This window comes from Mchenga conophoros, linkage group LG11, assembly GCF_057382185.1.
Source record: "Mchenga conophoros isolate Kocher_MC1m ecotype Shallow Benthic linkage group LG11, M_conophoros_male_GT1.1, whole genome shotgun sequence".
Classification (NCBI taxonomy): domain Eukaryota; kingdom Metazoa; phylum Chordata; class Actinopteri; order Cichliformes; family Cichlidae; genus Mchenga; species Mchenga conophoros.
The window spans coordinates 28,826,372-28,853,312 of record NC_140536.1 but is presented as its reverse complement, the minus strand read 5'-3'; the positions used below and the strand labels follow the sequence as shown (position 1 = coordinate 28,853,312).

Here is a 26,941-nt window from a genome sequence, read left to right as displayed (position 1 = left end):
TTTGTGTGTCTGCCCGTTTGTGACAGAGAGAAAATGGGTTTAGGGAATGTCTCTGTTCTTTCTCAGCTGTTTCAAAGTAAATCTAAGACGAACAGAGGAAATAAAGAATTGAAAACATGAGCAGACAGAAGCAGGCGCAGATGTGTTTCTTTTAGTTTCGCTCGCAGGACGACATGGCGAGAAGGATGATGGAGTGAAGAGACACCAGACGTCCTGCGCTTTTTGCAGTCTGTGTAACGCCATCATTCTCCAGGTTTAGAGTTCAGTTTGAGTATCCGGTGTGCACATTTCCATCCGTAATCATTTTGTCCACTGCCTTGCCTCCAATAAAATGATCACAGACGTCCTATTTCCAAACGTGGAACCATTACTTCGCATACAGTTCGTGTTACTTCCTGTCAATCTGCCAGTGTGTCCTGATCAGAGATTTACTGCAGGTCACTGTGGATTGATGACTGCACGAGAACAGTGGTGGTTTATGTTTTAAACACTTTGACTTCATTTCTCTTCTCTCTGTAAAACCTCACCATAAGACTTTTAAAATGAGCGTTATGTCGGATTATAACCACATCCCTTCTCCATTAGAGACACACCCAGGTAATATTACACATCTCCTGTGCATAGACGGAGAGAGGAACAAGCGTTCTGCATCCACATATAAACACACAAATACATGTGTGCTGAGCTACAAATGCTGCTGTCATAACCCCGAATCGAGACTAAGTAGCTAAAATGGTACAAATTTTCACTCTGCAAACATTCACCACTTGTTTTGAATTATGAGGGACCAAAGTGTGAGGACATACAAGACCGAGTACAGACTGTCTCGTTTGTCTTCAACTGGGACAATTTTGAGCAAACAGAAACATGCATTTTTTTTCCTCTCCTGTTTATAGGAAGGTACTTAAGTGACCATCAGTGTCTTGTAGATTTAGAGTCTCTGGGGAACACAAAACATTCGTTCGTGCAATTTAGTGGTTAAGGTCCTGACCGAGCTGGGATATCCGACACCTTATGTTGTCCCGTGTTTGGTCATGACAGGATACTTAAGAAGGGAATTTCTAGGATTTTAAGTTACCAAACCACACAGCATGTCAACAAAAAAAAAGGTGTTTATTTCACAATTTTTGAGTGTTGGTAATAAATACATGAGCACATGTCCAACATCCAAGTGTAGTGCATGAAGCACTCACACAGAGCACCTAAACCAGCTCCGTCTTGGTTAAAACACGGAAAACCTCCTGTCATATCTCTGCGTCCGGGTTGGTCCCTTTTACGCTGTAAACTCTAAGCAGTCCGTCTCTGTGTTCTCTTATGTGGAAGGCTTTGGTAGGTTTTCCCTTGAACAGTCCTATAGCTGGGTTAACAGTAGTGTTTCACAGTCGACTGGCTCTACATGCGATTCAGCATTTGATTTGATGACATGCTCCAGTCGAATCAAACTAGTATGCTAACGGTTTACTACCAAGCTGTAGCACAGGTGTCGGCACAGAGCAGACCTGTAAAAATAAACAGTCACTCTTTTTGTTTTAAATAATCACATCATAAACATCTTCAGTGTCAGTTACAAGCACTGGTGTACAGACAATAGCATGAAGTGTAGAGGTGAGTTTGTGTGGAATGTGAGAATGACAGAGTGGATCTCTGGCTTTAATGTTTAGTCCATGAACATGTATCGCTTGAGTGCATTTGTGTCTTTTTTTGTTTTCCTTGTTCTCATTCATCTGTGTTGCATGTGTTTCAGTTTTGTAGCCTGCCGACCTTTTTGGGGTCATTGTGCAGAGAGGCGTGCTGTGACACAGTAGTGGTCCATCTGCATACACAGGACCACGCTGCTTGTTGTGTCAGTGCTAGTTTAATGACGGAGAGCGATCGGTAGTCCACAAGAGCTCGATGTATGGCCACTTGGTCTGTAGGCAGCGCTTCACTGGAGTGTCATCCGTCCGCACCATGGGGTCCTCAAAACCAAGCACCAAAGCAGTCCCCTCCACGTACTCGACCTGAGAGTGCACATAAATGCAGGTTAATACACAGCAAATATCCTCCCCCCAACATCTCTTGAATGACCAATTAACCTAACCTCATGCATGTCTTTGGGCTGAGGGAAGAAGCCAAAGTACTTGGAGAGAGCCCATACAGACATGGAAAATATGCAATCTCTACACAGAAAAGGCCCCTGTTGGGATTTGAACCAAAGACGTTCTTGTTGTGAGACGATGGCGCTAACCGCCCTAAATGCAAATCAGTGTACTTCAATTCTGACTGTTCCTCTGAGGGTGTCAGCAGAAGGGATGCAAGTACACAGCAGTCTTACACAGAGACACAGGCACACAGTCAGCAGGCCTGTTATTCCCATTTGGAGCTATAGGAATGGAAATGCCATCACAACCTGCCTCTTATGTGAGTAGGTGTGCACTTTTGTGTGGGCACACATGGTGCCATTCCTACAATTTCAGGTAGCGGTATGGGAAAAAAATTAGCAATTTTACACACCAGGAAACGTGACAGATGAAGAAACTGATATTTTTGACTGCCAGGTTTGTGCAAAGCCACCAATGGCATCTGGTGATAATCATCCATCAAACTAATCCTGCTTAACAAGCCTGTGTTTGACCATTTATCACAGAAAGCCTGCTGACAATGGCCTTCGTGTTGAAATGGCTCAGAGAAACGCGAGGCTAAGCCAGGGTTTTCTTTGGATGGACGGACAGGCTATTAGGCTCGCAACAGCTACTGTTTATTTTGGAGTGGCCGGCTGCCACCAGCTGTGTGTATGTGTGCGCATGTATGTATGAATGATGACGGGAAAAGGAGCGGAGGTAATTGGGAGAGAGACAGAGAATATGAAAAGGGAACCAGTGCCATTAGTTACCGTGAAAACCCTGAGTGTCTTACCCTCTCTTTGTGGTTTGACTGTTTAAGACCATTGTAGTGGTAGACGGGAAATGAGTCTGGGATTCCTGAATCCTGAAAAACAGGCACAGAGTGAACGGGGTGAAAAACATGCTGTGTTGTTGAAGACTCTCTGAGCAATCTTTTCTCACTGAGATGGAGGCAGAGACCCACAGAGGCAGAACCTTTGCCAGCTGAAAAGCAAAAGTCAAACTGTCACATCTCTGGCTGCAACCGAAGCTTAATGTTAAATCCCAGGCGTTAAACAGAAATGCGTGCGTAACTCCAAATTACCACAAAACAGCCTACGCTACAAAAAAAATGATCAAAACAATGACAGTGAGCCAAAACACTTCCAATGACTTTTCTTGAAGGTGCAGAAAGCTAATTGGGTGTGTTTTTTGAGAGCGTGTCCAGCTTCTCGTGTTTATACGGTATATATGAAACTCTAACCCTCGCCCCAATCCCACGTGTGTCTGCATGTGTGTGTGTGTCCAGTTGGCTAATGGTAGTATAATTTTTTTGCGGCTCGGGGCCATTCTTCTGGCGAGTCCCTAAAGCCCTGATCACTTTAACACAGTTCCCCTCTATCTCCCCCACCTCCCCGTCTTCCTCATTCGCCCGGCCTCATAAAAGCATCTTACTGCTCTTTCTTAAAACTTCTCGGCAAGCAGCATCATATGATGGTGAGCACACACAGGCACACATGCATTTCACATGAGACACCACAGGAATGTTATTGGCATAATGCTAAAGCAGCACTCCACATATTCTTTGAAAACAGACCTAAGTGTCACCCATATGTGTTTGGGCACAAGGCCTCCTCCATATGTTTTAACTGTGATATGGATTGTATAACGGATGGAAGGCATTTATCATGCAGGGGCTGTATTGTAGAAGCTGTAGTTGACCTCCATCTTCATGCACGCGCACACACACACACACACACACACACACACACACACACACACACACACACACACACACACATATACCTGATCAGGGAAAAACTCCAACAGGAATGGGCCCAGAAGAATTATGCCCAAGTTCTCTGGATCCAGCTTACTCTTAACCAGAGTCACACTGAGAAGGAGAAGAGATTAAAAAAAAAGGGGGAGTAAACATACAGTGAGCAGACGAAAACAGACTTACAGACAAAAACAGACCAAAAACAAAACCCAGCATAAAATGCCCCAACAAAACAGATAAAAACAAGTTTCAGGAGAAAGGAACTATCAGCACAAAGGAAACAAGATTTGTGTATGAAAGTTGATCCAAATTTACAATCACCTCATCACTCAGTGTGGATTCATGATGCATGTTTTGGGAAAGCGCGTGCATATTTTCGTGAATACTGTGGTACAACTAAATATACCTTTGTCCAGACATTCCTATGTGTTAGATCAGTGTTATTATTATTCCACTGTGATAGAAAAAAAATCTGATCAGATTGCCCTTTTAAGGCAGTGAGGAGAAAAGTGAGGAGTATACGCAGACACAGAAGGAAAAGAACGATTATTTCTTCATCTGCCGATTTGTTACCAACTGTACATGCAGCAGGAGCACGCAGAGTAAGACTCAGTGTCACTGAGCAACCCTCTGAAATACTAACAGCTTCTAGCTGACCTTCTGCACCTTTTGTATGGAGGAAAGAAAAACACGATGAGAGGAATCAATAAAAAGAAATAAAAATCCCACTATGAAAAAGTTGTGTTGATGGGGCTCAGCAGGGTCAGTTGTTTTTGGTGGGTTATATCAGTAAATGCTGCATGACTTACATCACTTAAAAACTGACTGGACGTGAGATTAATCTGCACACACTGAGTATGCCACATTAATTTCTTCTCAGATCATGTTTGTTTGTTTAGGAATTGCACAAAGACAGTAGATTAGCAAGATTGGTAATATTTGATTAAGATTACACCTAAATATCAAAATGTAGACTACTTGAATTGTTCGTCAGTGAATTTCTTGCACTGGATATGCTGGATTTGCTCAAAACATAGTAAGGGTGCAACAATGCCATCTAAGTGCTTGTAGATCGCAATAAGGAGACTCGTTTATATTCTTCTCACCCTATAATAACATTTCACCTCACTTTTTGGTTCCCATTATGCATCACAGCTGATTACTTAATTTCCAGACATACAGAAAGTGAATCCACATGGAATCCACATGTTCACCAAAACAGTCTATAAGTACATTTCTATTAGTACTTATAGAATCAAAATCAAATTATATAGAAATGTATCCATGTGTTTAAAATCTCAAGAAATAATAATTTGCCAAACATAACAAAAGTCTTAGAGCTGCTGACTGTCAAAGGTCACAGGATAGATGGAAACAAAAAACTTTCACTGCTCTCAATGACGATGTTTACTTCCTAAAGTCTCGATACTGCTATTAAATACTGATGTAATCAAGATGCTATTTTTAACATAGGAATCCCGGTGAGATCTTGTTGTGTGGTAAGGAATGAGACTCTCCTGTTAGCACTGGGAGTCTCCCGTCAGTTTGCTGTGTTTTGTTGTGATGTATCGGCCATCTGGGGGTCTGTAGACCAGATTATTGGTCCGGTTACTTGGCAAGTCCAGTAACTACAGCATTAAGGCTTACTGTTCCTCAGAGGAGAACGTGCTTCTGTTTGAAGCGGCACTTTAAAGTGTTTCCTCGATCTCTCAGTCTTTCTTCCTGCAGTTAACGATCTCCCCGTAAGCCTCAATTTCTGACTCTTTCTTCCCCAGCCTTTATAGCGGGCTCTCTCTGGTCTTGCTTTATAGCAGCCTGGTAGTGAAACATGAGCAAGGAGGTGCTGACCTGGCCTGCCAGTGACTTTGGAGGTAGAATCTAAGAAGCTCTACAGGTGCCACATGGAGACGGACACACACACAAACATAAAGCGTTGAACATGCAAGCACTTACTATTCAGGCTCTGAGACAAGGTCAAGAGCTTTCATCACATCCTCCAGCAGAGACTCTGGGATGAAACCATTATCTACAGAGAGGGAGCGAGAGAAAGAGACATAAAGAAAGGGTGCTGACTTTAGACAAAACATAAGATACAAACTTGAATTAAAAAACAAGGCAAAGCCTTCACCTACACACATGTGGCATAAGAACTATTTACATCACAAGCCTGGGCAATGAACTCATCTGACACACATTTCACACAGACACCTTGTCTTTTCTCTCTGACCTACATTCCTTAAGCGTGATGATCGCTTTACCTGAGAGGAGAAGCTTTAAACACTAACATGTGTTTCTGTCCGCTGCTGTCTGGCCGTGCAGTTTTATGTCATTTAAACATCAGCATGTGAGCCTGTGCGGTCTCGTGTTTAGATATACACATAAACCCCAAATGCGATCGAAAGAACACTAACTGACAAGTGTGCTGCTAGTTCGCTCTCAAAAACTCAATCTCGTTCTACCAAGACGGAGAGATATTTTCTTAAGAGTGGCAGCTGATGGTGTGACAGCGAGCAGAGGGCAGACAGCAGGGACAATGGCAAACAAATGTTTTTTTAAAAAAAAAGTGCAGTGGGTTACTGAGTTTGTAGTTCTTGTGAATCACTGTCGTGCGTGTGAATGTTTCTGGCGCCATTTTTCCACAACACAAGGGGCTGTGTTGACCGTACATGCGACACAGACAGATTTATGGCCCTGTTACGCAGCACTCATCTGTACAGTGCATTCTTCCTTCATGTGTGTATACGTATCCCTATAAGATTGTGGGTCCAACTACTGGAGCCCACGCATGTGTTTGTTTGAACAAGTGTTTGGGAGAAAAGACCATATGGCATGCAGAATGTCCTGGCAGATGATAGCAGAAGCGGATTTGACAACAAGCAAAGTGGTATTCTGTGCAACAGGAAGAGACAAATGAAGAACAAGGAAAGTGCAGACGATGGTTGTGTTTACATATTTGTTGTAAAAGCTGTTGGAGCCTGCAAGCTTGTTGTCAGCTGGTAGGATTTAATCATGCGGTAACATCACATCACACCACATTAAAGCTGCGCTATATCATATCCTCAACGTAAAAACGTGATATAAGCAAATGTAATTTGGAGATATAATTTCAGCAGCCAGCCACGTGTCAACATCCTATGACAATTGACCTGAAAAGGGAGCTACTTCAACAACCTCCAACAAAAGCACAATGCTTTGAAAAATATGCACGACAAGTGTTCCTGCCAAAAGCTAGAAACAACACTCGCTTCACCATTTGAGGCAAAAAACACTGTTGAGAACAACCAGGCTACAAAAGAGGAGACACTAGCAGCTGGTGATGCGAGACCCAGATGTAAACAAATGACTCCACCGAGCTTTGCTGGAGCACTCATTAGCTGCACGCCATATGACAGGAAGAGCAAACGGTGGATGGAAATTACTGATGCGGTCAGATCGTGGAAAAGCAGCGTTTTAAGCAGCTGGTTAAAATCCCTCAATCCAAGATTCAGGAGTCAGTATCCCAGGTAGAAAATATTTTTATGTGACCACCTTGCACAGCTCTTGAAGTGTTACACAGGAAAGTTTTGTTATTGTTAAGTGTTAATCAGTTATTATGTACTTTCCATTTAGAGTTTCCAGGTAAAATACTACCAAGGCTATTTTTGGGCTTATATATAATTTACGCTGTTATAACACCACTGCACTATAGCGCTGGCACCTTCAAAATCAGAAAGCATGTCATCAATGACAGTTATTAATTGTTAAAAAAAATAAATAAATAAATGCTGCTGCCTGCAAGTACGGATAGTACTTTTGTTTTCCTAGATCGTCATAAATATCTGGATATCATTTAGAGATACCCGCCCCTATACAAAATACAGAAAGACCTCGGCACATATCGTGAATAATGCAGCTTACAGCAATGAAGAACAGCACAGTTCCTTTGAAAATAGGAAAACATAAATATGTGTTATAACTGGTTCCCAGCTGCACACTTTAATAATAAAATAGTTCATGCTCACGTCCTGTGTACGACTCCTGACATCTCTTTACTGCTCACTTCACTCTCTTGTATTCAAGCAGGAGGAAAAACACTGCACGGCAGATGTTAACACTAAATGTTTCATTGCATGTTTCTCTTCTCTGCGTGAACATAAATATCTAACAATATAATCCTGAAGCTGCGTGAATGAAAATTACACACAACATTTTCATTTCTACTGACATGACAACCTGCTGCCTCTGCTGTCATTGTCCCACTCTCTCTGTGTCTTTCCTGTGGTCTTTTTACACAGTGACTTGGAAGTGACAAGAAAGGTTTAAGAAAATGAGGAAGAGAGGGGGAAGAAGCAGGATGGTTGACTCAGCTGTTAGCTGAGCTGATCTCACTAACCTAAACAACAACAATGAAGATCAGAGGAGGGACAGGGACCCTTGTTCTCTTTGCAGAAGAAAATAATGGTGATGAGAACAACAAAGAAAAGAGGTTATGACTGCATCTGCAAGCAGGGAGAAGGAAGGAAAAGACAGTTGGGCCAGGATGTCTTTTTCTCAGTTTGTGTGTGTAGCTGTGTTAGTGAAAGTTCGGAATAACTAAAGTACATCCGTGTGCCAGGTTACATATAACTGGTGTATTAATAAGCAAATAAAGTAAAGTGCTCAATCAAAACCTGTGCACAGCTGGTGACAGACAGAAGGTGAATTAACATGTGGACTGTATATGAATCAAACTGAGGCAAGCCAATCAATACTTAGTGTATTACTGGATCAATACTGGATAACAGCCTCAGTGCTGGTTCAGGTGTTCAGGGCAGGGAGCCGACCTCTTAAATTCATGTCTGTGTTATTCTAAGTTTAGTATGTCAGCCATCAGCAGCAGTGCGCCCATAAACTCTTACATTTTGCAAACAGAACTTATATAGCATGGAGAGAGCTAACAACAAAGGGTGAGTGGCCTGGATGCATTTCACTTTTACTGCTAGAACAAATTCTGTTAGTGTTTTTTTTTTTGCACTGTAGTCTTTGATGGTGAAATCCTTTTTGGTTTCTCTCCTCCAGTTATTTTAGTTTTTTTTTTAATTATTTATTTTATTTGGTCAAGTTTAGACTTTTGCTGCAAAGCTTTTTAAACTTCACCCATGCCTGGTCTGCGGATAGTGAAATAGACACATTCACAGACTTGGTGAAGCAGGGAGCAGAGGAAGAAACTATTGCAAACATAGTTGAAAGTCTCTTGTGTTTTATCAAACTGCTCTCAAATGAAATAAGTGCAAGTAAATTAGGCATTAAAAAACATTGAAAAGTTTAAAAAAAAAATGCCCATTTTACTTTTTTTCCTTGGCCTTGTTCCTTAAGTAAAGCCTGATGCTGCCTTACATATCGTTAGCTTCATAGCATAAGTGCCTAAGTCATTGACTTAGTCAAATGACTTAGGCAATTATGCTATGAAGCTAACGATATAGAAGAGTCATGCAGAGTCTCTTCTTCTCCTTCTGTAGTGAGGACTACTAATTTAAAACTGGTATCAGTCAAAGCTTAAACAGAGCTATCAGTAGTACATCTTAAATGCAAACACTTGATTTTCCGTTACCTTCAGGATCAAATGACTGGAAAACCCTCCTTGCCTGTTCTGATGGAGACTCTGGACCAACCAGTGACATCTCCTATTTGGAGACAGTAGGGACAAAGAGACAAGTCATTAAAGACAAGAGCAAGTAAAAAACACGTGTGCACTAGAACGTGAAGAGGTTTAACCCTAAAGTGACCACACACACATCCAATATTTGTATGCAGAGTGAGGAGAGAGAAGGAGAAGAGTTAGGTCATATTTCTGTCATTTCAGATGATCGTCTATATATCGCTATCTTTTTCTTTATCTATATCTCTACTAAGAGCAGATTTCAATTGGTCCTGCCCAAGTTGAGCAATACTAATGCACCAAACCCACTCTATATTCTAAACATGCAGCCAATACAGAGCACCACTCATAGCAGTAGGTTTGTGATTCACTGTTGGTACATTAAGCATGTATGTGTGGAACCTAAGGGGCCTGTGCAATCACCAGAGTTCATTGGGTTATTAACTGATTTGCTGATAAAGTTAGATGGCTTGTTTTCACTCCAAACACAGTGTCAGGAAATCAAGTCTTAAATATCTAGCTTGTGATTTATGACGAGCTCTGCAATGTTTGTATGTTGGTAAAGTTTGGAGAGAGCAACGCTGACAGGCGCAGCAGATGTGAAGAGTTGTGTTTATCCATCTATAAGTGGTTGATACATCGTACAGCATGCTTATGCAAAGCCTTCATTACTCTTTCTATACTGAGGAAATTGGGAATAAAAAAATAAAACCAAAAAAACCCCCCACAACATTTCCTGACTTTGTAATTGACATTTTGTCTTACTTCCCAAAACTAAAAATATGAAAGCATGAACTAAAATCTTCAGGGGTGATAAAGGTTTAGACCCCTTTTTTTGCACACAACTGAGTTCCAATAGTAAAATCAGGAAAGTATTTTGACCCACAAGGAGGACATGACCGCAAGGTTTTTTACCCATTTGGAGTATAAACAATTTTGCCTCTGGACGCTGTTGGATGATGTGTTTGAAAATCAAGTTTGTTTAAAACATACCAAACCCTTAATACAGCACTTTAACCCCAGAGGCCTGCGATAGATCTTGTTGGACACTCCCCCCCAAAATGAAAAGAAACGTCCTGACTTATCTTATCTTGCATTTAGGTATTATTTGATATTTTCAAACTTGGTGTCAGATCTTGTCAAGATTATACAGGTTTTAGAGTCGAATAACCAAAGTGTCTGATAAGCAACACTGAAAGCAATCAGTAATAAGGAGAGCGAAGGTAAATGTTAAAGTGCCCTATAAATATTTTTCATGTGTAAACACTAAAAAGAGTTTAAGAAAAAAAAAAAAGCTCACGGGAGATGGAGGGAATATTTTTAAGAGAAGAGAAGGTAAAGATGAAATACTTGTTCAAAACGTGAAGACAAGAGTCGGAGGGTTCTCACTGTTCTTCTTTACAAGACTGTACTTATGACAATGAATCACTGGACAAACACATAATGTTTTGGGAGAGCAAATGAACCCTCCACATCTCCTTTAGCCAGCCTTTATTAAAGCTTGAGCCTCTGATCCACACAAGCTGCTTGGGTTTCATGGTCCACTTATTACTGTATTCGGGGCTTATTTAAGGAGAGAGGAGGCTTTTTTTTTTTTTGGGGGGGGGGGGGGGGGGGGGGGGGTTTAGGGAGACACGTCCAAGAAGAGATGACTCCCAGCTGCAGGCTCTTCAGATGCAAAGAAAAACAGTCACACCAGCAAACGTACGCTCACACACTTTTCTGTGACAGAGTACAGCAGAGGCCTGATGTGTTAACATTACAGGCTCCATAAATCTGACAGAAGATTTTTCATTAGTTAGATGCGTCTATGCTTCACTTCCAAGATTGAACAATTCCCAGAGGAATCAAGTGCTGAAAAAAGTTCAGAAGGAGTTGAACAAACGTCCGTATCATGAAACATGAACTGTTTTGATAAAATGTAATTAAACCTTCTACCCCAACTGAGAAAATAATCCTCATTTGAAAGACACGGGGCTTAATTAATTTAAGGCTACATATAGAGGTCGAATAAGCCTCATGAACTGAGAGTCCGTTTGCAATGTTCACCTGATAATCTAACATTTACAGATTGCGTTCCAACGAAGACACAAACACTACTAAGTGGTCATCAACACACTAAACAAAACATATCATTATGGCCGACCATTACACACAGACTCACACCAATATGAGCACAAGAAAGGGACTAATAAAGACAATGACTCATGTGAGCGTCAAGACCATGCACAGGCACATAAAATGACAGCAAAGCCTACATGACTGTGTGTGCAATGATAGGTCTGCTTGGCCATCTTTGATCTGTGTTTTATTAGAGGCCTGGGGAAGACGCTGCTGAGTTGGAAAACATGTCATGGAGCTAACAAACTCTGCAGGGAAGTGTGTGCATGTATGTTGTGTGCCTCACAATTTCATTCCACTCAAACTAATTGAGTAACAGTTCATGTCAGTGTGTATGTGCGAGCGTCTATGCAAGAGGTAGTGTCAGTGCAACAAATAAATTGCATCCTGTGATGAAATTCATTTGGTACAATGCTAATGCAGAGAACCAGTGCAATGATACACTGCAGCACCAAAGCCAGGTCTGAGATGCAAACGCTGTTTGTGAAGGAGCACATTCCAATCTCTGCAGTGCAACCTTTTCTGTGCAAACCCGTGACCTCAGCAAGGGAGCGAAAACAAGCTTCTCTAAAGGAACAAAGCAGGAACTACAGTCATGCAATCACAAGGACTTAAATATACAATGTAATGTAGAACATTTGCTCCAAGTAAAACTGGAATACATTTACGGTCCTTGCCAAAAAATTTTAAGAGACCGGAAAGAGGATCCGAGTAAGAATTCAGGAATGTGCGTTTGTCTTTTAATCAACCGTCCTGTTCAGCAAATGTCTTTTTATTAGATCAAGAACATTGTTAGACAAAACAAATTACAGATAGGAAATAAAATTTGTAATTATGCGTATTTTAGGTAATTAACTCATGTTACACAGAGAGGAAGTCTTACTTTAGCCAACAAAATATTTAAGATCACAGACCTACTTGTGCAGTAGCTATTAAGATGATGATAGACGAATACTAATTATTTAGGTTTACTTGCAACCTTCGATTTCATGTAACAGGTGATGATGTTCTTATTCTTTTCAGATGAAAATACTAATTTCTTTTTAAAAAGTCATGAAAGCAAACACATACAGCAAGAAAAACCCTAAGAACAAACATTAAACTGGATGAAGGAGTGTTTTGTGTACTATTGTTATCTGATGAGCACAACCCAATTTTAGGAAGTAATGCCTGTTGGATTTTGCGATTGCCACCTCCGTACCCAATGCCGTAAGAGTACGAGAAATGAGTGAATATCTAATGAGATCAACCATAAACAATCTAATTTTGTATTTTATCAACACAGTTAAAAACAAACAAACATTATTTTTCCTCCCTAGCTTAAGAACAGCAGCTCAAGATTTACTGCAACATGTTAGATAAAGTACAATGCTCGGCTGATCTTTATTATTTGTGTTATGTTCAAGAAATGTTTGCTGACTACTGTCTTCAACGTCACCTCTATCCATCTGCTTTCATGCTGCACTGTGCTCACCAGGCTGAGAGGCTCTCTTAGGTTGACGTCTCATGTCCTTCCTTCTTCCCCTTTCATTCTTTCTCCCTGCCCAGCTCGCCCCCCCTCACTTACCCTTTTCTGTGCTAAATAGGTACTCCAGTTTTGGAGTATTTCCTCCCCTCCCTCCCTTAACTTTTGTTCCATTTTCTTTCCACCTTTCAGCCTTTATCTCCACATGCATGTAGCTACTTCAGGTAAGACAGGTAGACATAGCACTTTACTAGAATTACTCTCTTTCTCACCGGTCCATCCAAAGAGCTATTGTGTTGCTGAGAGGCTTTGAGTGGCCATAGAGTGCGTCTGTAGAGATCAGTTTCAAAACAACAAAGCAGAGGTCTTGGGCAGTGTCTCCCATCTTGTTCCTAGCAGGTAACGACAGACTCACTACATGACAGGCTGAGAAGAGAGTCTGTGAGTGAGGGCTTGTTATGTAGACTGTATGTGCCCCTTTAGTTCATCTTAACTAGCCTGTGTGATCACAAGTACAGAGAAGAACAGAAGCTCCGTGTCTCTCTTGCTACATAATGAGTGAGTGCAGTTTCAGGTGTGACAAAGCAGGATAAGCAGTGATTTATGAAACTGTCTTAGATGGGCAAAAACGTGTCTCACCAGAAAAGAAAGGAGACACCAGAGAATAGTTATACAGTGTAATGATGCGTCTTATAACAAAGAGCAGCACCTGAGGGAAAAGGAAGAATAATGCACACATACAGTGACAAAGATAGACTTTTATCCTACTACAAAGACCTTTGGTCTGACCTGTCACAGATTATTAATGACTGTTAATGTACACCGCTTTGTTAGTTTGTGTTTGCGTGTGGCCCGCGCCCACTGATCATATGGAGACCAGAAATTAATCGTAGATGACCAAACAAATTTCATAAAGGCCCCGCAGATTATTTTCCTGTTGTTGTTTTAAATATTAATTCTTTAAGAACGCAATACATATGTCGTTTTGCAAACATGCACTGATTGAGTAATGATTTGCAATTTACTTTATTACATCAAACACACGAGTTGAAATAATATGTTACACATTACACTGAAGAATACTGTGAGCTGCAGACAAGATATTTGAAAAGGGATGGCAAATGCACCTTAAGTTTGGAATATTTTATGTTGAAGATTTAAGCCATATTCCAGTAGCAGTAAAACACCAATGAATTAAAGCTAACTGTGTCTGCACACAGCTTCTTCCTCCTTACCAGTCCCTGAAAGACATCCTCTGTCTTTGCAGACAGAAGCTGGAGTCTTATGGGACACAGAGCGCCATAGCGGCTGCTCGCTCTCCTAGTAAATCACTGACCCAGAGCACAACTACTGTACACACATAACTCCCCGGAGAAGCGCAGATACAGCCTGTGAACCTCATCACTCAGTGAGGGCAGAGTAAAGAGCGATGAGAAATGTCACAGGGGGGCTACCCCCACCTCCTTTCCTGAGTGACCACCACACTGCTCTTTAAAGTGCATCCTTCCTTTCTACTTCCTTTCCTCCTCTTTCCTTCCCATGAGGGATCAACAATCTGAAGAGACTGGCTAAGGTGCGCTGGGGAGTCCTTCACTTGGGCAATAGACCAAGCTTCAGCTACTTCAAAGAAAGAAGGAAAAGGAAGGATGGAAGAATCTTTTTTTGTTTTTTAAAAAACATACTATATGATACGTCTCATCTGTCACCCATCTCTCCACTTCTTTGCTTTCTGTCCTTTTTCCGGCGTCTCAAAAAACTCTCGTCCAGAAACAGATCCCATTACATGCCATTATACACACTCAGACTCTCTCTCTTTCACATGCACACACACATTAATACAACTGAGAACAGAGTGCAGGAGGTATTGTGGGTACAGATCAAAATTGGCAGGATGGTCTTTGTGTAGGCAGATTAGATAAAAAAACAAAACAAAACACTAATGGCATTAAGCCGATGGCCTGAAAGCCACAGTCACACTGACAACCACTCAGGGGAATACACACCCGTCCCCAGTGACAGAAAGAAGGAGCCACTGACACATCAGAGGCGGGGATCAGGTTTTCTGTTTTTGTGGCGATGGTTCTATATCGGAGCTAAAAGCTACATAACCAGGCACGTTTATTTTTGTACCATAAAGCCCAGAAAAGTATTCTCGAAACACAGATTCACTTCACAGTAGGACAAGGTCACACTGAATGAGGCCCCACATCTGCCTTCCTGACCTCAAGCTCAAAGTTGTAGAGCTCATTACTGTTGCCATAGTGTACAACTAGCCTATGTTCCTCAGTACATGTGCATACATGAATGAGTGTGTTCAAGTGTGTTTCCAGTGTCTAGAGGTACAAATACATCCAGATGAGAACATGGGAGTCATATTTCCTTCAAGAAGCCATCCACCTAAAGCAACACACACACACACACACACAACTAATGCTAATCAGGATTAGGTTTCATGTGCTCTGGAATGTGTGTGTATATGCGAATATGTCACTAGTGCTGGGGGAATTGTAGAAATTGGTAAGTCATCTGTTCACGCATGACGACTTTAGGTCATAGCGGAGGCAAAATACAATCCACTCACATAGTGGGCATGAGATTATTCTCGTAACTGAGCTTTTAATCAATGATATATTAGCAGGGTAGCGTTATGATGGAGATGATTACTTGGGAATTTTTCCCCCCTTCTGGTGCAATTTTCACAACAGCAGAGATAATCGATTTGCTACAACTGAAACTTCCAGCTTTAATTCACAAGCTAAAGCAGCATATTAAATTACATGTTCACTAATGGAGAAGGCTTGAGTGTATAACTCAGATGCAAGTTGATACAAGTAAAAATGGGACAATAATTCATTCATACTCCCAAAAACCAAAGATTTCTTTTTCCTCCCCTCAGATTTCCAATAACATGTTTGGCCACAATTAGAGCCCCTCTGGTATATCAGGACTGAATCAGTATAGTGTGTTACAGAACACAAATCTCCAGAGCGCCTCAACTTGTAAAGCAATCTCACACAGTGCTACAGTAATATACTAGTGCATCTCATCTTCCTCTTTACAATGTTCCATAGGTTCTCATTTGGGTTCAGGTCAGCTGATTTGGCTGGCCAATCACAGACAATAATAACATGATCAGCAGCATGGTAGCAGTTTTGGGACTGTGGCCAGGTGCTAAGTCCTGTTGGAAAAGGAAATTGACATCTCTATAAGATTTGTCAGCCAATGGAAGCATGAAGTGCTCTAAAAATCTCCCGGCAGTTGGCTGTGTTGACTTGGATGTGATAAAAAAAAAGAAAAGTAACAACTGTTAACATCAGCAAGTGACATATCCATCCTTGCCACTGTTCCTTCAGACTCCAGGACCTTGATTTTCAAATGAAAAGCAAAATGTACTTTCATCTAAAAAGAGAACTTTGAACCACTGTGGAATTTTTTCCAGTTTTATTTCTTTTTAAACCTGGTAAGACGTTTCTGATACTGTGTCTGAGCGGTTTAATATTAGGAATGTGACAGTTGCTGCTCCTTTCCAGAAGAGATCAACCTCAGTCAGCTCTTTGTGGAGCTCTCACCAGTTCTTGAATGGACTTTTCTCGACAAGGTTAGGGTACACCTTTTCCTACCATACTTTTCCCTTGTAGTCGGCTTGCTTTGAAACGTGACTCTTAAAACAGCCAGCCTTTTCAGCAATGACCTTCTGTGCCTTACTGTCCTTAGAAGGGTGTTGATAATCGCCATCTGAACAGCTGTGAAGTAACCAGGCTTCTCTGAGAGAGAAGACTGGACAAGCTTTTATACTGCTTGATTGGCAATTTTCTCAAACTTAAAATATTCTAATAATCTGGGATACTGGACTTCAGATATCAGAGAGTTTTACATGCAATTAATATAGAATATAAGTCTATATTTTTTAACCAAACTACCAAAAATATATTTTCATAATATCCTAATTATTTGAGATACAAGAGTATGTGGGAGTGCATTGACATCTGGGATTATTAACATTAAAATAACTATTATTTCCCAAGTACTAACAAAACAGACACTGGATTAAATACTTAGACCAACATTCTTTGTGCTGTTTGGGGCAAAGTTTTATCTCACTATCTTGTTTTTAGTGTCATTCAGATTATTTTGGCATCTTGGCTCACAGTAAAAATCTCATACCAAACCACTGCCAATAATCAGTTGTGTTCCATTTGCTTACTTACTTACTGACATTTCCTGAAATGCAATGGAAAAATCGTACATGCACTGGGAGCTACTTCTGATTGTTGTTTCAGAGGCTTTAAAGCTCTCGTGACAACGCTGTATAAAAAAACTTGTGCCAGAAGAGAAAAATCTGTGATCCATACTGATGGATTTAACCTGACAGTGAAGGTGGTTAGAAGTGCAGACTCTTGCTGGAGCACAAACTCAGCAGTTTGCATGCTTGCAATACTTTAAAATAAACCACATATTGTTTAGTTGATCACAGATGGTTGATAAATTAAAACTTTGTGTGTTTGTGTTTGAGAAGTGAGAAGGAGCGAGAATGCAGACCATGTCTGTGTGCCAGTATTTGTTAAGTTCATCTTTGGGAACTGAGCATTTTTTCCCCCATACTTGTTAGGTGAAAAGCCAAGAAAGAGCACCGGCCATATATGACTATCTTCTGTACTCATTTTTCTCCCCCCCTCCCTCTCTGCCTCTGGTTTTCCCCCCACATTGATATCTGATCTGCACTATTTTAAAGCACCTTCCATATTCTGGTTTTTCTAACCTGCTGAGAACACTGGCTTATGTTACACATTGTATGTCTCTGTGTGTGAATTATATGCTACCTCTCCAATGGATGTGTGTATTGAACTTGCCTTGGTGAAAAATACAGAGAGGTGAGTTTCACTGCCAAGGATCCAAATAGGGAACTTTGGAGACTTGAGGAACGCCCCGACCTGCAACACACACACACACACACACACACACACACACACACACACACACACACACACACACACACACACACACACACAGAGAGAGAAAAGGAATGCATAACCTGTGAGTGTCTATTTCAGTAAATTTCATCATGAATCAGTAATTGCTTGAAATGTAACATGCAGATTTTCCATTCAACATTAATATTTAAATAACAACGGCATGTTATTTCTCTAAAACCCTCGACAATAATATGCATAATGAAATGCTGTAAAATGACAATGATAACTTAAACCGCCATGAATAGCATATAAATGCGCTGCTTTGTAACGTCGATCTTAAGAGCTCTTTAGTTACATTGGCAACCATCTACTTGCCATTAACCTATTACAGCTGCTTACTCACTTTACCTGTTCACAGGCTCCATATCTCAACTTCAGCTATTTTTGGCTTGCTTATATTGATAAATGAGCATTCCTGTTTTTCAAGCCAGCTGAATTATTTTGTGGTACAAGCATTTTTATACGTTTTCGTTGTGATTGGTCAGCCTTTCAGTACACGTTTTCCAAAAATAACTGTTCCTTCCAAACATATTTTCCCCTGGGAGTACAAACTTTGGCCTATGGTTCACAGTTTGAAATGTCAGAATTACAACTAACAACAAGTGTTTGTGTCTTTATTTGTATTTGTAGTCCTCCTTTCAGTTTTCACAATGGGCGTCTTTATTTGCATTCAAGCTTTCTTGAACAAACACAAATCCTCTGAAAGCTCACAAATGACCACCACTGGACAATTTGTTTATACTTTTAAATTATGCTTCGTGAACCTACAGAAAAAAGTTGGCAAGCTGTGTAAAATGTAAATGAAAAAACTGAATGATTTGAATCCATTTCAACTCCATAGCTAATTGAAAACATCTTTAATGCTGGAACTGTAGAAAAGGTTTTTGAAAAACAGAATTGGGACAGCAGCTTTAAGAGACTGGAAAAGTTGGGCAATACTAGACAATCACTTTGTGGAGAATTTTATAACTGATTAGAAACTGGAAACAGTCAGGATGATGGCTGGATATAAAAAGAGCACCCCAGAGATGCTGAATCTTTCAGAAATAAAGATGTGGAAGGCATCATCATTTGTTGAGAGACCATATGGTCATAATGTTAAATAATTCAAGAGTGTTTCCAAACATAAACTACCAAAGACTCGGGGCATTTCATCATCTACAGTTCGTACTACGGCCAAAAGATTCAGAGAATCTGGAAACATATCTGTACGCAAAGGACAAACCAGAAAACTAACATTTTTCTGATCACTATTATTATAAATGGACATAGACTATTGCTGGTAAACACAATTTGCAGCTGTATCCACAAATGCAAGTTAAAACTCAACTATGCAACCAGAGAAAAACAAACATCCTGACAAATCCACATTTAAAATTCCTTTTTGGAAATCTTGGACATTGTGTCTCTGAGGAACAAATGAAATGGACTGTCTGGCTTGTTATCAGCATGAATTCAAAATTCAGCATCTATGATGGTATGGCATTATGTGTTTGCATTGGTGCATAAAGTAAGGGCATCTCAACTTAATTCAAATGCATTTATAAAGCACAAAAAACTGAATAGATAAGAATGTGCTAAACATAGGAGCACAGGAGACACAATGGGCAAATCAGACACTCAAATGCCAATTAGTACAAATAAGCTTTGACTCAATGAAGGAACAGATTTGACTGTGAGGGGAATGCTGTTCCACAGTTTGGGGGAAACACAGTGAATGCATGACCTCTCCCAAGTTTAAATCTAGAGCGCAGGACAGTCAGAAGCATCCGATCGATTGAGCAGAGGGACCTGGAAGCAGCGCATTGATGTAAGAGGTTGGACATGTAATAATGAATCAGACCATGAAGGGCTTTGTAAACAAACAGAGCCTTGCACATCGGGCAAATAATCATTATTTCTTAGCAATATATGCAGGAATCAGTGCTACACTTGCTAACCACATAAAAATGTCAAATGCATTTTCAAGAAAGACCTCGCTTGCTTCACTAAGACAATCCTAAACCACAATTTGGACTCATTACAAAAGCATGGCTCTTTAGCGCCCCTGCAGGCCAATCTGTTGCAGAGCGGATATTTTTCAAAAGCCAATACAATTTCTAGGCTTCAAAATTTGATGTTCACGTAGTCAAATGACATGCAACTACATGTAAGTTTCATTTGATTTGAAAACGATGTTTTGTGACATTTTAGAGAGCTTCCAAGCTTTGTGAAAATGTAAGTGTATCTGTGTCTGTACCTTGCAGTAGCGTAGTGATTCCATCAGTGTGAGAAAACCAACACATGCCTGTTTATGAATTCCCTGTAGTTCTGCAAGACAAGAATGGGGAGAAAAAAACAAAACAACAACAACAACAAAATAAGAATTCCAATGATGTCAAACTGGTATTCATTTTTAGTTTTGTGCAGTGCTGTGAGGTTTAAGAGTTATGACAGTCTGGTGACCAGAGTTTAAATCTTAGACCACAAATGACTTCTGCAACTCTCATATGTGTAGATGTTTCTTTTGTGCGGATTTGGTGTCTTTAAGCATCTCCGTGCAATGCTTAATTGAAGTCTTACTCATTCCAGAGCACTCCCTGTCTCCATCCCAGACATTAGAGACAGCATGACCAGTTATAAGAAGGTTCACCAGGCTTTGACTGCAAAAGAGGGGAAAAGACGCATCAAGAGGGTGGAAAAAAAAGAAGAAAAAAAAAAGAAAGAAGATTTGCTTCACTACCTCCCATGGCCATGTACAGGATCTATGAGAGGCTCCATTGTGTCCTGGATCTCATTCCTTATATTTTCAATGCCCTGCACAAACAGAACCAAAGGAAATTAATGTATTTAATTTTTGGTTAAACTGATGAATGACGATGATTTAATGTAAAAAATCAAGGTCTTAAAATTCAGTAGCAGTTTCATTCACATCATAATTATTTCAGTATTGCATTTCTTTACCTTAGTGAGGATGACAGAATAAAGGAAAAGCAAGACTCCACAGCACCCCCTCCAGGTGTGGTAGAGAGACAGCACCTCCTCTCTGAGATGGGCCACTGACATGACCGTCCGTTTGCTGCAGGAGGGAAACAAACACAAGAATGATGTATGAAACACATGTGCTGGGCTTCAGGAGGTGTCAATTTGACAAATGCACTAACTGAGTTTGTGATGCCCAGATGCCCTTTCACAACAGGGCAGGCATCAAATAAATGAGAGGTTGAAGAATAATCTGATCTTTTGTTTGGAGCCACTTCCCTCCTTTGTTCAACCTTGGAAAGTTTGGTAGTGAAGCTATTCGTCTTGGTTTGCGTGCACTTCCTCACAGTGAGTCAGCACTGCTTTTTGCTGACTACCGTCTCAACTGCCAGTGCGCTATTTGATGAAATTTCAATATTTGTCTGGCAAACACACCACTGCATTTATTTGGCTTGTGTTTGTGTGGCAGACGGTGTGAGAGAAAGGTAGTTCTTTTTTATTAGGCAATCAGTGAAAATGCTGAATCAGCAAATTGTGAGCAGTGAGTGAGTGAAAAAGGTAACACCGATGTGAAAGCCAATTCTTGCAGGCTTAGATTAATCTAGTTGAAATGTGCTGCTCTCTAGTACAGTAATGCATATTGACATCTGTCCCACATTGACTTACAAAGTCCAAATCCCTCCAGAATACCAACAGTAATTACTTAATATCAGGATTTTATGGGAATTAAAGAAGCTAATTGTTATATATGGACAGAACATTTACTGTCACTTACTGGAGAACACTGTGAAATTGCTCAAAGCCAAGCTCCTCAGCAGCCAAAGCAGCTAGGCACAATAAAACACACAGAAACCAGTGTTAGAGCATGTCACATTAAAATACTGGATCAAGTGATTAGTCATTAAAAATTTCTATTTAACAATTAAATATTAAGACAAGTCTTCATTTAAACAGTAAAAATACTTCTGCAGTTTCATTTTCAACGTGCATCTTTTATGGAAATGTGACAGACGTAGGACTCACTGGGTTGCTGTTCCTGTGGTGGCTGACTGCTTGCTGGCTCTGGCATGTCCTGTGTTTGCGACTGTGCCTGTGTGATTGTTTGTGTGCTAGTGTGTGGGCTCTGTCCTTTGGCCCAGGTCACCAGGCAGAACCCCGTAGAGGTGCTGGAGCAGACAGACTCCAGGATTTCGCTTAGCGTCGAACAGAGTGCCATTTTCTGCTCCTCCTCTAACATACACAAACATAAAACGTGCTTTAAAAAAAAACAACAAAAAAACAAAAAAAAAAAAACCCAAAACCAGGCAATTCAGTGAATGAGTTTTTTTTTTTAAAGAAATTACCTGACATTTGTCTCCAGTTGGAACTCTCTCTGCTAAAGAGGACATTTTTTAGGAGGAAAGCCTGCAAAGAAACAAACTCTGTAACCAAATTTGCAAGAAATATTGCATGGTGCAATGTGCTTTATCTCTTAGACATTGTTTGTCCAAAATCAGCAATCACAGACTAACAGAAACTAATATTTACTTCATTTTATACAAGTAACCATTTGTATGGGGCAGTGTTGGGACTAACGCATTATTAAGTAACGCGTTACAGTAACTACGTTATTATTGTGGTAACGAGCACGGTAACTAGTTATTATGCCAAAACCAGGAACGTGTTACTTGTTACTGGGATTTAAATATGCTCGTTATTCGTTACTTCGTGTGGTGGCTATCGCGGAGCTTCCACAGATTCAATAACATTTGCAAGTGGTGAATGCCAGCAGGTGGATGGAGGAAAAGGGAGGCAAGAGGAGAGACCCGAAGCGGCCGCCGGTCCGAGTGTCAGGTGAACTGAACTTCAGGTAAGAAGTTATGACCTGCAGTCCATCTGGGTCAGATATAAACCAAGTTTAGGTGGAGTTTATTTTCGTTATGCTGACTTTTTCGTACTGCGTGCTAGCTAGCATGACAGAGTTTCTATACAGCTGGGTGGGTGCTATGTTACTGATGTTGAACTTTATTTTGTTCATAAGGTTAATTATTAGAGTTGCCAACCGTCCCGTAAAAAACAGAATCGTCTCGTATTCAGAGAAAATATTACGCGTTTCGTATTGAGGTGAAAAGGAACAGTTTGTCCCGTAATTCAGCTACAATGAAAAAGACACAAAGCTGGAGTTATTCTGTGTTTACGCTGCACAGCTGCCCCTTTTTCCTCTCATTCTCTCCTCTCCTGTTTCTACTTCAATCATAAAACTTATCAGGGATCAGCGTATCGGCTTTAGCGCAGGTGGCAGAGCAGGTCAGCCACTAATCAGAAGGTCGGTGGTTCGATCCCAGGCTGCTTCCTGGCTGCATGCCAAATATCCTTGGGCAAGATACTAACCCCATGTTTGCCTACTGGTGGTGAGGGCCCGGTGGCGCCAGATTAATTTCTAGTACAGCTGATGTTTGCTGGAGCCACAGCTGTAAAGCTGCTGGTCATGATGTCAGTTTGGTTATGTGGTGAGAGGGGAAACATGAAGATGAAACCAGGAGACGTCCTTACTGAATCATCAGAGCTGAACAGGTGATGGAGAAACAGGTTTACCTTTTAGGTGACATGAATGAGTTGAAGGGAAGTTATGAACTGTTTCTGAGAGACAAACAACACCAGGATCCTTTTTTTACTTAGCTGACAGCTGGTAACTGTGCAGGGGCGGGTCTAGCAAAGTGTTGCCATGGGTCCATGTAGGGCATTAACGGGGAAAGGGGGGCACAAGGAAATACTTTTCTTTCTTATTCTCATTTAAAATGTCTAGCTTTTAAAAAAATAATTATCTGAGTTTTTACAACAAACGATTGATAGATTGATGCATATATATATACCATCAGAACAGTGTACATCACTGTCACAACAGCGTTTGTTTTCATTCAAAGGCTTTATGATTTTTCCTATAATGGTGGGCTAGTCATATTCCCCGGGACGATTTTTTTTTTGTCCCAGTCCAGCCCTGTATGCAGCTCATCTGCAGTCTGGTGTTACCTACATCTTCCTATTCCGAAGGCAGAATTTCTGAGTTCTGAGTACAATCGAAAGCACCTCGACTGCAGTTTTTGTGTTGGATGTAAAAAGCAGGCTAGAATCATGCGGCGGTCAACGACGGTCCAGGCATGGGATTTCTCTCGTGGAAATGTGCACATTATTTTTTTCCTTTCTATTGGTAGGTGGCACAGTGCACTTGTGGCAAGTAAGCAAGCTAGAAGACTGGCAAACTTGCTGGGTATCCAGTTACGGAAGCAACACATTAACAAGAGAATTCTGAGTAAAACCAAAGTTACTTTCCCTAGTAACTAGTTACTCTGAAAGTAACGAGTAACTTGAAGTAACTGAGTTACTTTTGATAGAAGTAACTAGTAATGTAACTAAGTTACTAATTTAAAGTAACTTACCCAACACTGGTATGGGGTGGCCAGTTATACAAATTTTATTTTTGATCAAAACAAGATGGTCAAGATTAGATTTTTCACAATATTTGTCTCACTTTGTCTTCTTTTATAAATCCAGTGTACTTTTTTTCCTCATGATGGGATCTATTATACTTTTCCTTAATGGTGGATGTTTACATAAAACAAGGAATATGTTTCAAAATGTGAGGTCAGCATATGTGCATATAACGCCTCTTAGCTAAACGCTCAGGTGCTCTAAAGTGAGCCACACATGTCTGGCTGTGAGTAGCCCTACCTACTGTTAAATAACACTCTGTGTTTTAAAACAGAAAATTGTGTTCATGGGAGGGTAAAAGTGGCTAAAAATGTTTTATAGAATGTGGATAAACTGAAGAGCTACACTACAGCCCAGTGTAAGATAAAATACAATTATTTTAAACTATAAGTCAAACAAAGCTATTTTTGAGACGAAGACCACATCTCCTTTAAAGCAGAAAACCTTATTGTCATCACATAACAGTTGGGGCACATTTAGTTCAGTTTGCATTTATTATAATCTCAATTTTAACCAAAATAATTGCATACAGATATTTTATCATAAATGAGCAGGACAAATTGTCAGAAGGCTGAATACGATCTTACCTGGACAGGTGCAATTACAGCACAGGGCCCTCCTTCAAACTGCTCCAGTGCTGTGAGCTCACTTTCACTAAAAACAAATCCTGTGATAAACAGCAAAAAGATTTTGTGTCAATAACAACTTACAAAAACAAAACAAACAAATGGATATCCAGCTGAAGATCTGAGGGCCACAGACAAAATCAGGGCGTAAACCTCAACAGGCAGGTAAGTATTTATACTTTCATTTTCAGTATTTTACATTTTAACTTTGTTTCAGCTAGAATTTCAAACAAAATCACTGCTTCCTGTCTTTTGGTCTTAAAGTCTGGATACAGTGGATTATTGCTTCATACCCCTTTTGGGGGAAATTAGTTTAAACTCTTATCAACATACTGAGAAAAAGTATCATACCTTGGGCCCATCTGCGGAAAATGGAGACAGACACTCCACTGGAGGGTCTCCCCCAAACCAAATCCACCACATCTTTATTTAACTCTGACATGTTAGCTTTCAGTGTTGGATGATCCAAAGTCAGTCCCTCTTCAGTCCAACAGCCAGGTGGAGAAAAGATAGGTCTGTTTACGCCAACTTGCTTTTTCCTCTTGCTGCTGACAGTTTACTTTTCCGGGCAGGTCGAAACCTGTGGCATTGGCCACAAGCTGCCTGTACACGACAGCCTGACTACAAGTACTGACAGCACACTGGCGGGTAGGAATGACATCAACGTAACCACAGAAGCCTACCAAGTGATAGAAAAGACACCGTGCAGTTTATGAGAAAAACACATATTCATGTTTCGGTCTGTGGCGGAAAATGTCCATTAGGAATGGCAGATTACTTTCATATCCTCGATGAAGACCAACTAGTTTTTTACTTTGGTAAATGAATACTAATTTATACTTCCCGGGGTTATAAACCAGCTAAACATCTACCAGTTACTTAACGGCAATTTAAGAATCGTTTATTAAAAACTGATAACTAGATAACAATTTTCTTGTTTTTGGCGACGTTGTTACCTTGCAAGACATTTAAGAAAATAATGCACCAAATTTTGATCTTAAGAACAGAGTTAGTTTGGTAATGTCAACAGTTAGCATTAGCATCACTACTAGCAGCTAATTTTTCATTGCTTTGTCACTCATTTACTTTGCACATTAAAACGACGGCTAGAATCGTTACATGAACTCGTAGGTTTTCGTTAGCTTTATATTAGAGGCCTTAATTACCTTAATACACAGTCCGGTAATGGTATCCTGTATTGATGAAATTTTCTGGTAGCAATTTCACCGTCAACCGCGTCTCTGTCATTCGTTTATTTACAACGGAATTGTGTGGGAAAAAGAGAAGAGCGTACAATTGACGTACTTGCCCATTGGTTGAAATCCAGAAAGTTCCAGATGCGTCAAGGGCTGCGGCGTCAGCGCGTCGCCTCAATAGTCTAGAGACTTGTCAATCATATTAAAGAACCCCGCCCATAAATGGAAAGTGGTTTAACCGAACTAAAGCTCTCCTTAGCAACTTGGAGAAAAAAAAATATCATTATTAAAGTCTCGGAAATCTTCTCAATTAAATATTTTTTAAATAAACGGGCTCATACCAACAGGCATATAAAATACCCTCGTTCAGCGTTTCATTTTACCAGCTTTAGTCAGGACCTTTGCTTTTTTGGCCGCTACCCCTCTCCGTAGGAGCAATAGAGTCACCATCCGGCGCATGTGCACTGTATACTTTAAGCTAACTTTAACTTACTGTCCACGCGTGTTTAGAGTCTCACTTTGGGAAAAGTGGGGTTTGAGCCCAGGGATTTTAGAAATATACGACGCGTTTTTCTTCAGAATGGGTGGTCAAGCTAAGGGAAAAAAGAAAAATAAACCGAAGAGGAAAGATAACCGTCCAAACAGGGGTGAGT

At 40.5% G+C, this 26,941-nt stretch overlaps 2 protein-coding genes across 4 annotated transcripts in view; one reads left to right on the top strand and one right to left on the bottom strand.

The window, feature by feature from the left end:
- Positions 1 to 1,094: 1,094 nt before the first annotated feature.
- mindy3 (MINDY lysine 48 deubiquitinase 3) lies at positions 1,095 to 26,757 on the bottom strand. Of its 2 annotated transcripts, none has more exons than XM_085292251.1 (16): positions 26,398 to 26,757; positions 25,444 to 25,771; positions 25,054 to 25,133; positions 22,342 to 22,402; positions 22,022 to 22,228; positions 21,774 to 21,825; positions 20,981 to 21,095; positions 20,760 to 20,833; positions 20,600 to 20,679; positions 20,277 to 20,347; positions 17,915 to 17,995; positions 9,431 to 9,503; positions 5,815 to 5,887; positions 3,888 to 3,975; positions 2,896 to 2,967; positions 1,095 to 2,000 (listed from the first exon to the last, which is right to left on the bottom strand). In XM_085292251.1, exons 2-16 carry the CDS (start codon positions 25,532 to 25,534, stop codon positions 1,851 to 1,853), a joined length of 1,368 nt encoding a protein of 455 aa, XP_085148377.1. In that variant the 5' UTR covers positions 25,535 to 25,771; positions 26,398 to 26,757; the 3' UTR covers positions 1,095 to 1,850. The 2 variants fall into 2 exon arrangements, with proteins under 2 accessions (XP_085148377.1, XP_085148376.1); XM_085292250.1 differs by lacking the exon at positions 26,398 to 26,757 and adding an exon at positions 26,259 to 26,397.
- LOC146564449 (uncharacterized) overlaps positions 26,533 to 26,941 on the top strand; it is a 33,631-nt gene continuing 33,222 nt past the window's right edge. Inside the window, exon 1 of one of the 2 annotated variants that reach the window (XM_085292249.1) lies at positions 26,533 to 26,935. In XM_085292249.1, coding sequence (XP_085148375.1) covers positions 26,746 to 26,935 — 190 coding nt within the window. In that variant the 5' untranslated portion in view covers positions 26,533 to 26,745. The remainder of the gene's footprint in view (positions 26,936 to 26,941) is intronic. The other variant, XM_085292248.1, reaches the window with a different exon arrangement.

Coding starts and splice junctions, on each gene's coding strand:
- mindy3 (XM_085292251.1), bottom strand. CDS start 25,534: ATGTCAGAGTTAAATAAAGATGTGGTGGATTTGGTTTGGGGGAGACCC. Junction 17,996..20,276: donor AATCACTACGCTACTGCAAG/GTACAGACACAG, acceptor TGTGTGTTGCAG/GTCGGGGCGTTCCTCAAGTC. Junction 9,504..17,914: donor TCTCTGTATTTTTCACCAAG/GCAAGTTCAATA, acceptor GTCTCCAAATAG/GAGATGTCACTGGTTGGTCC.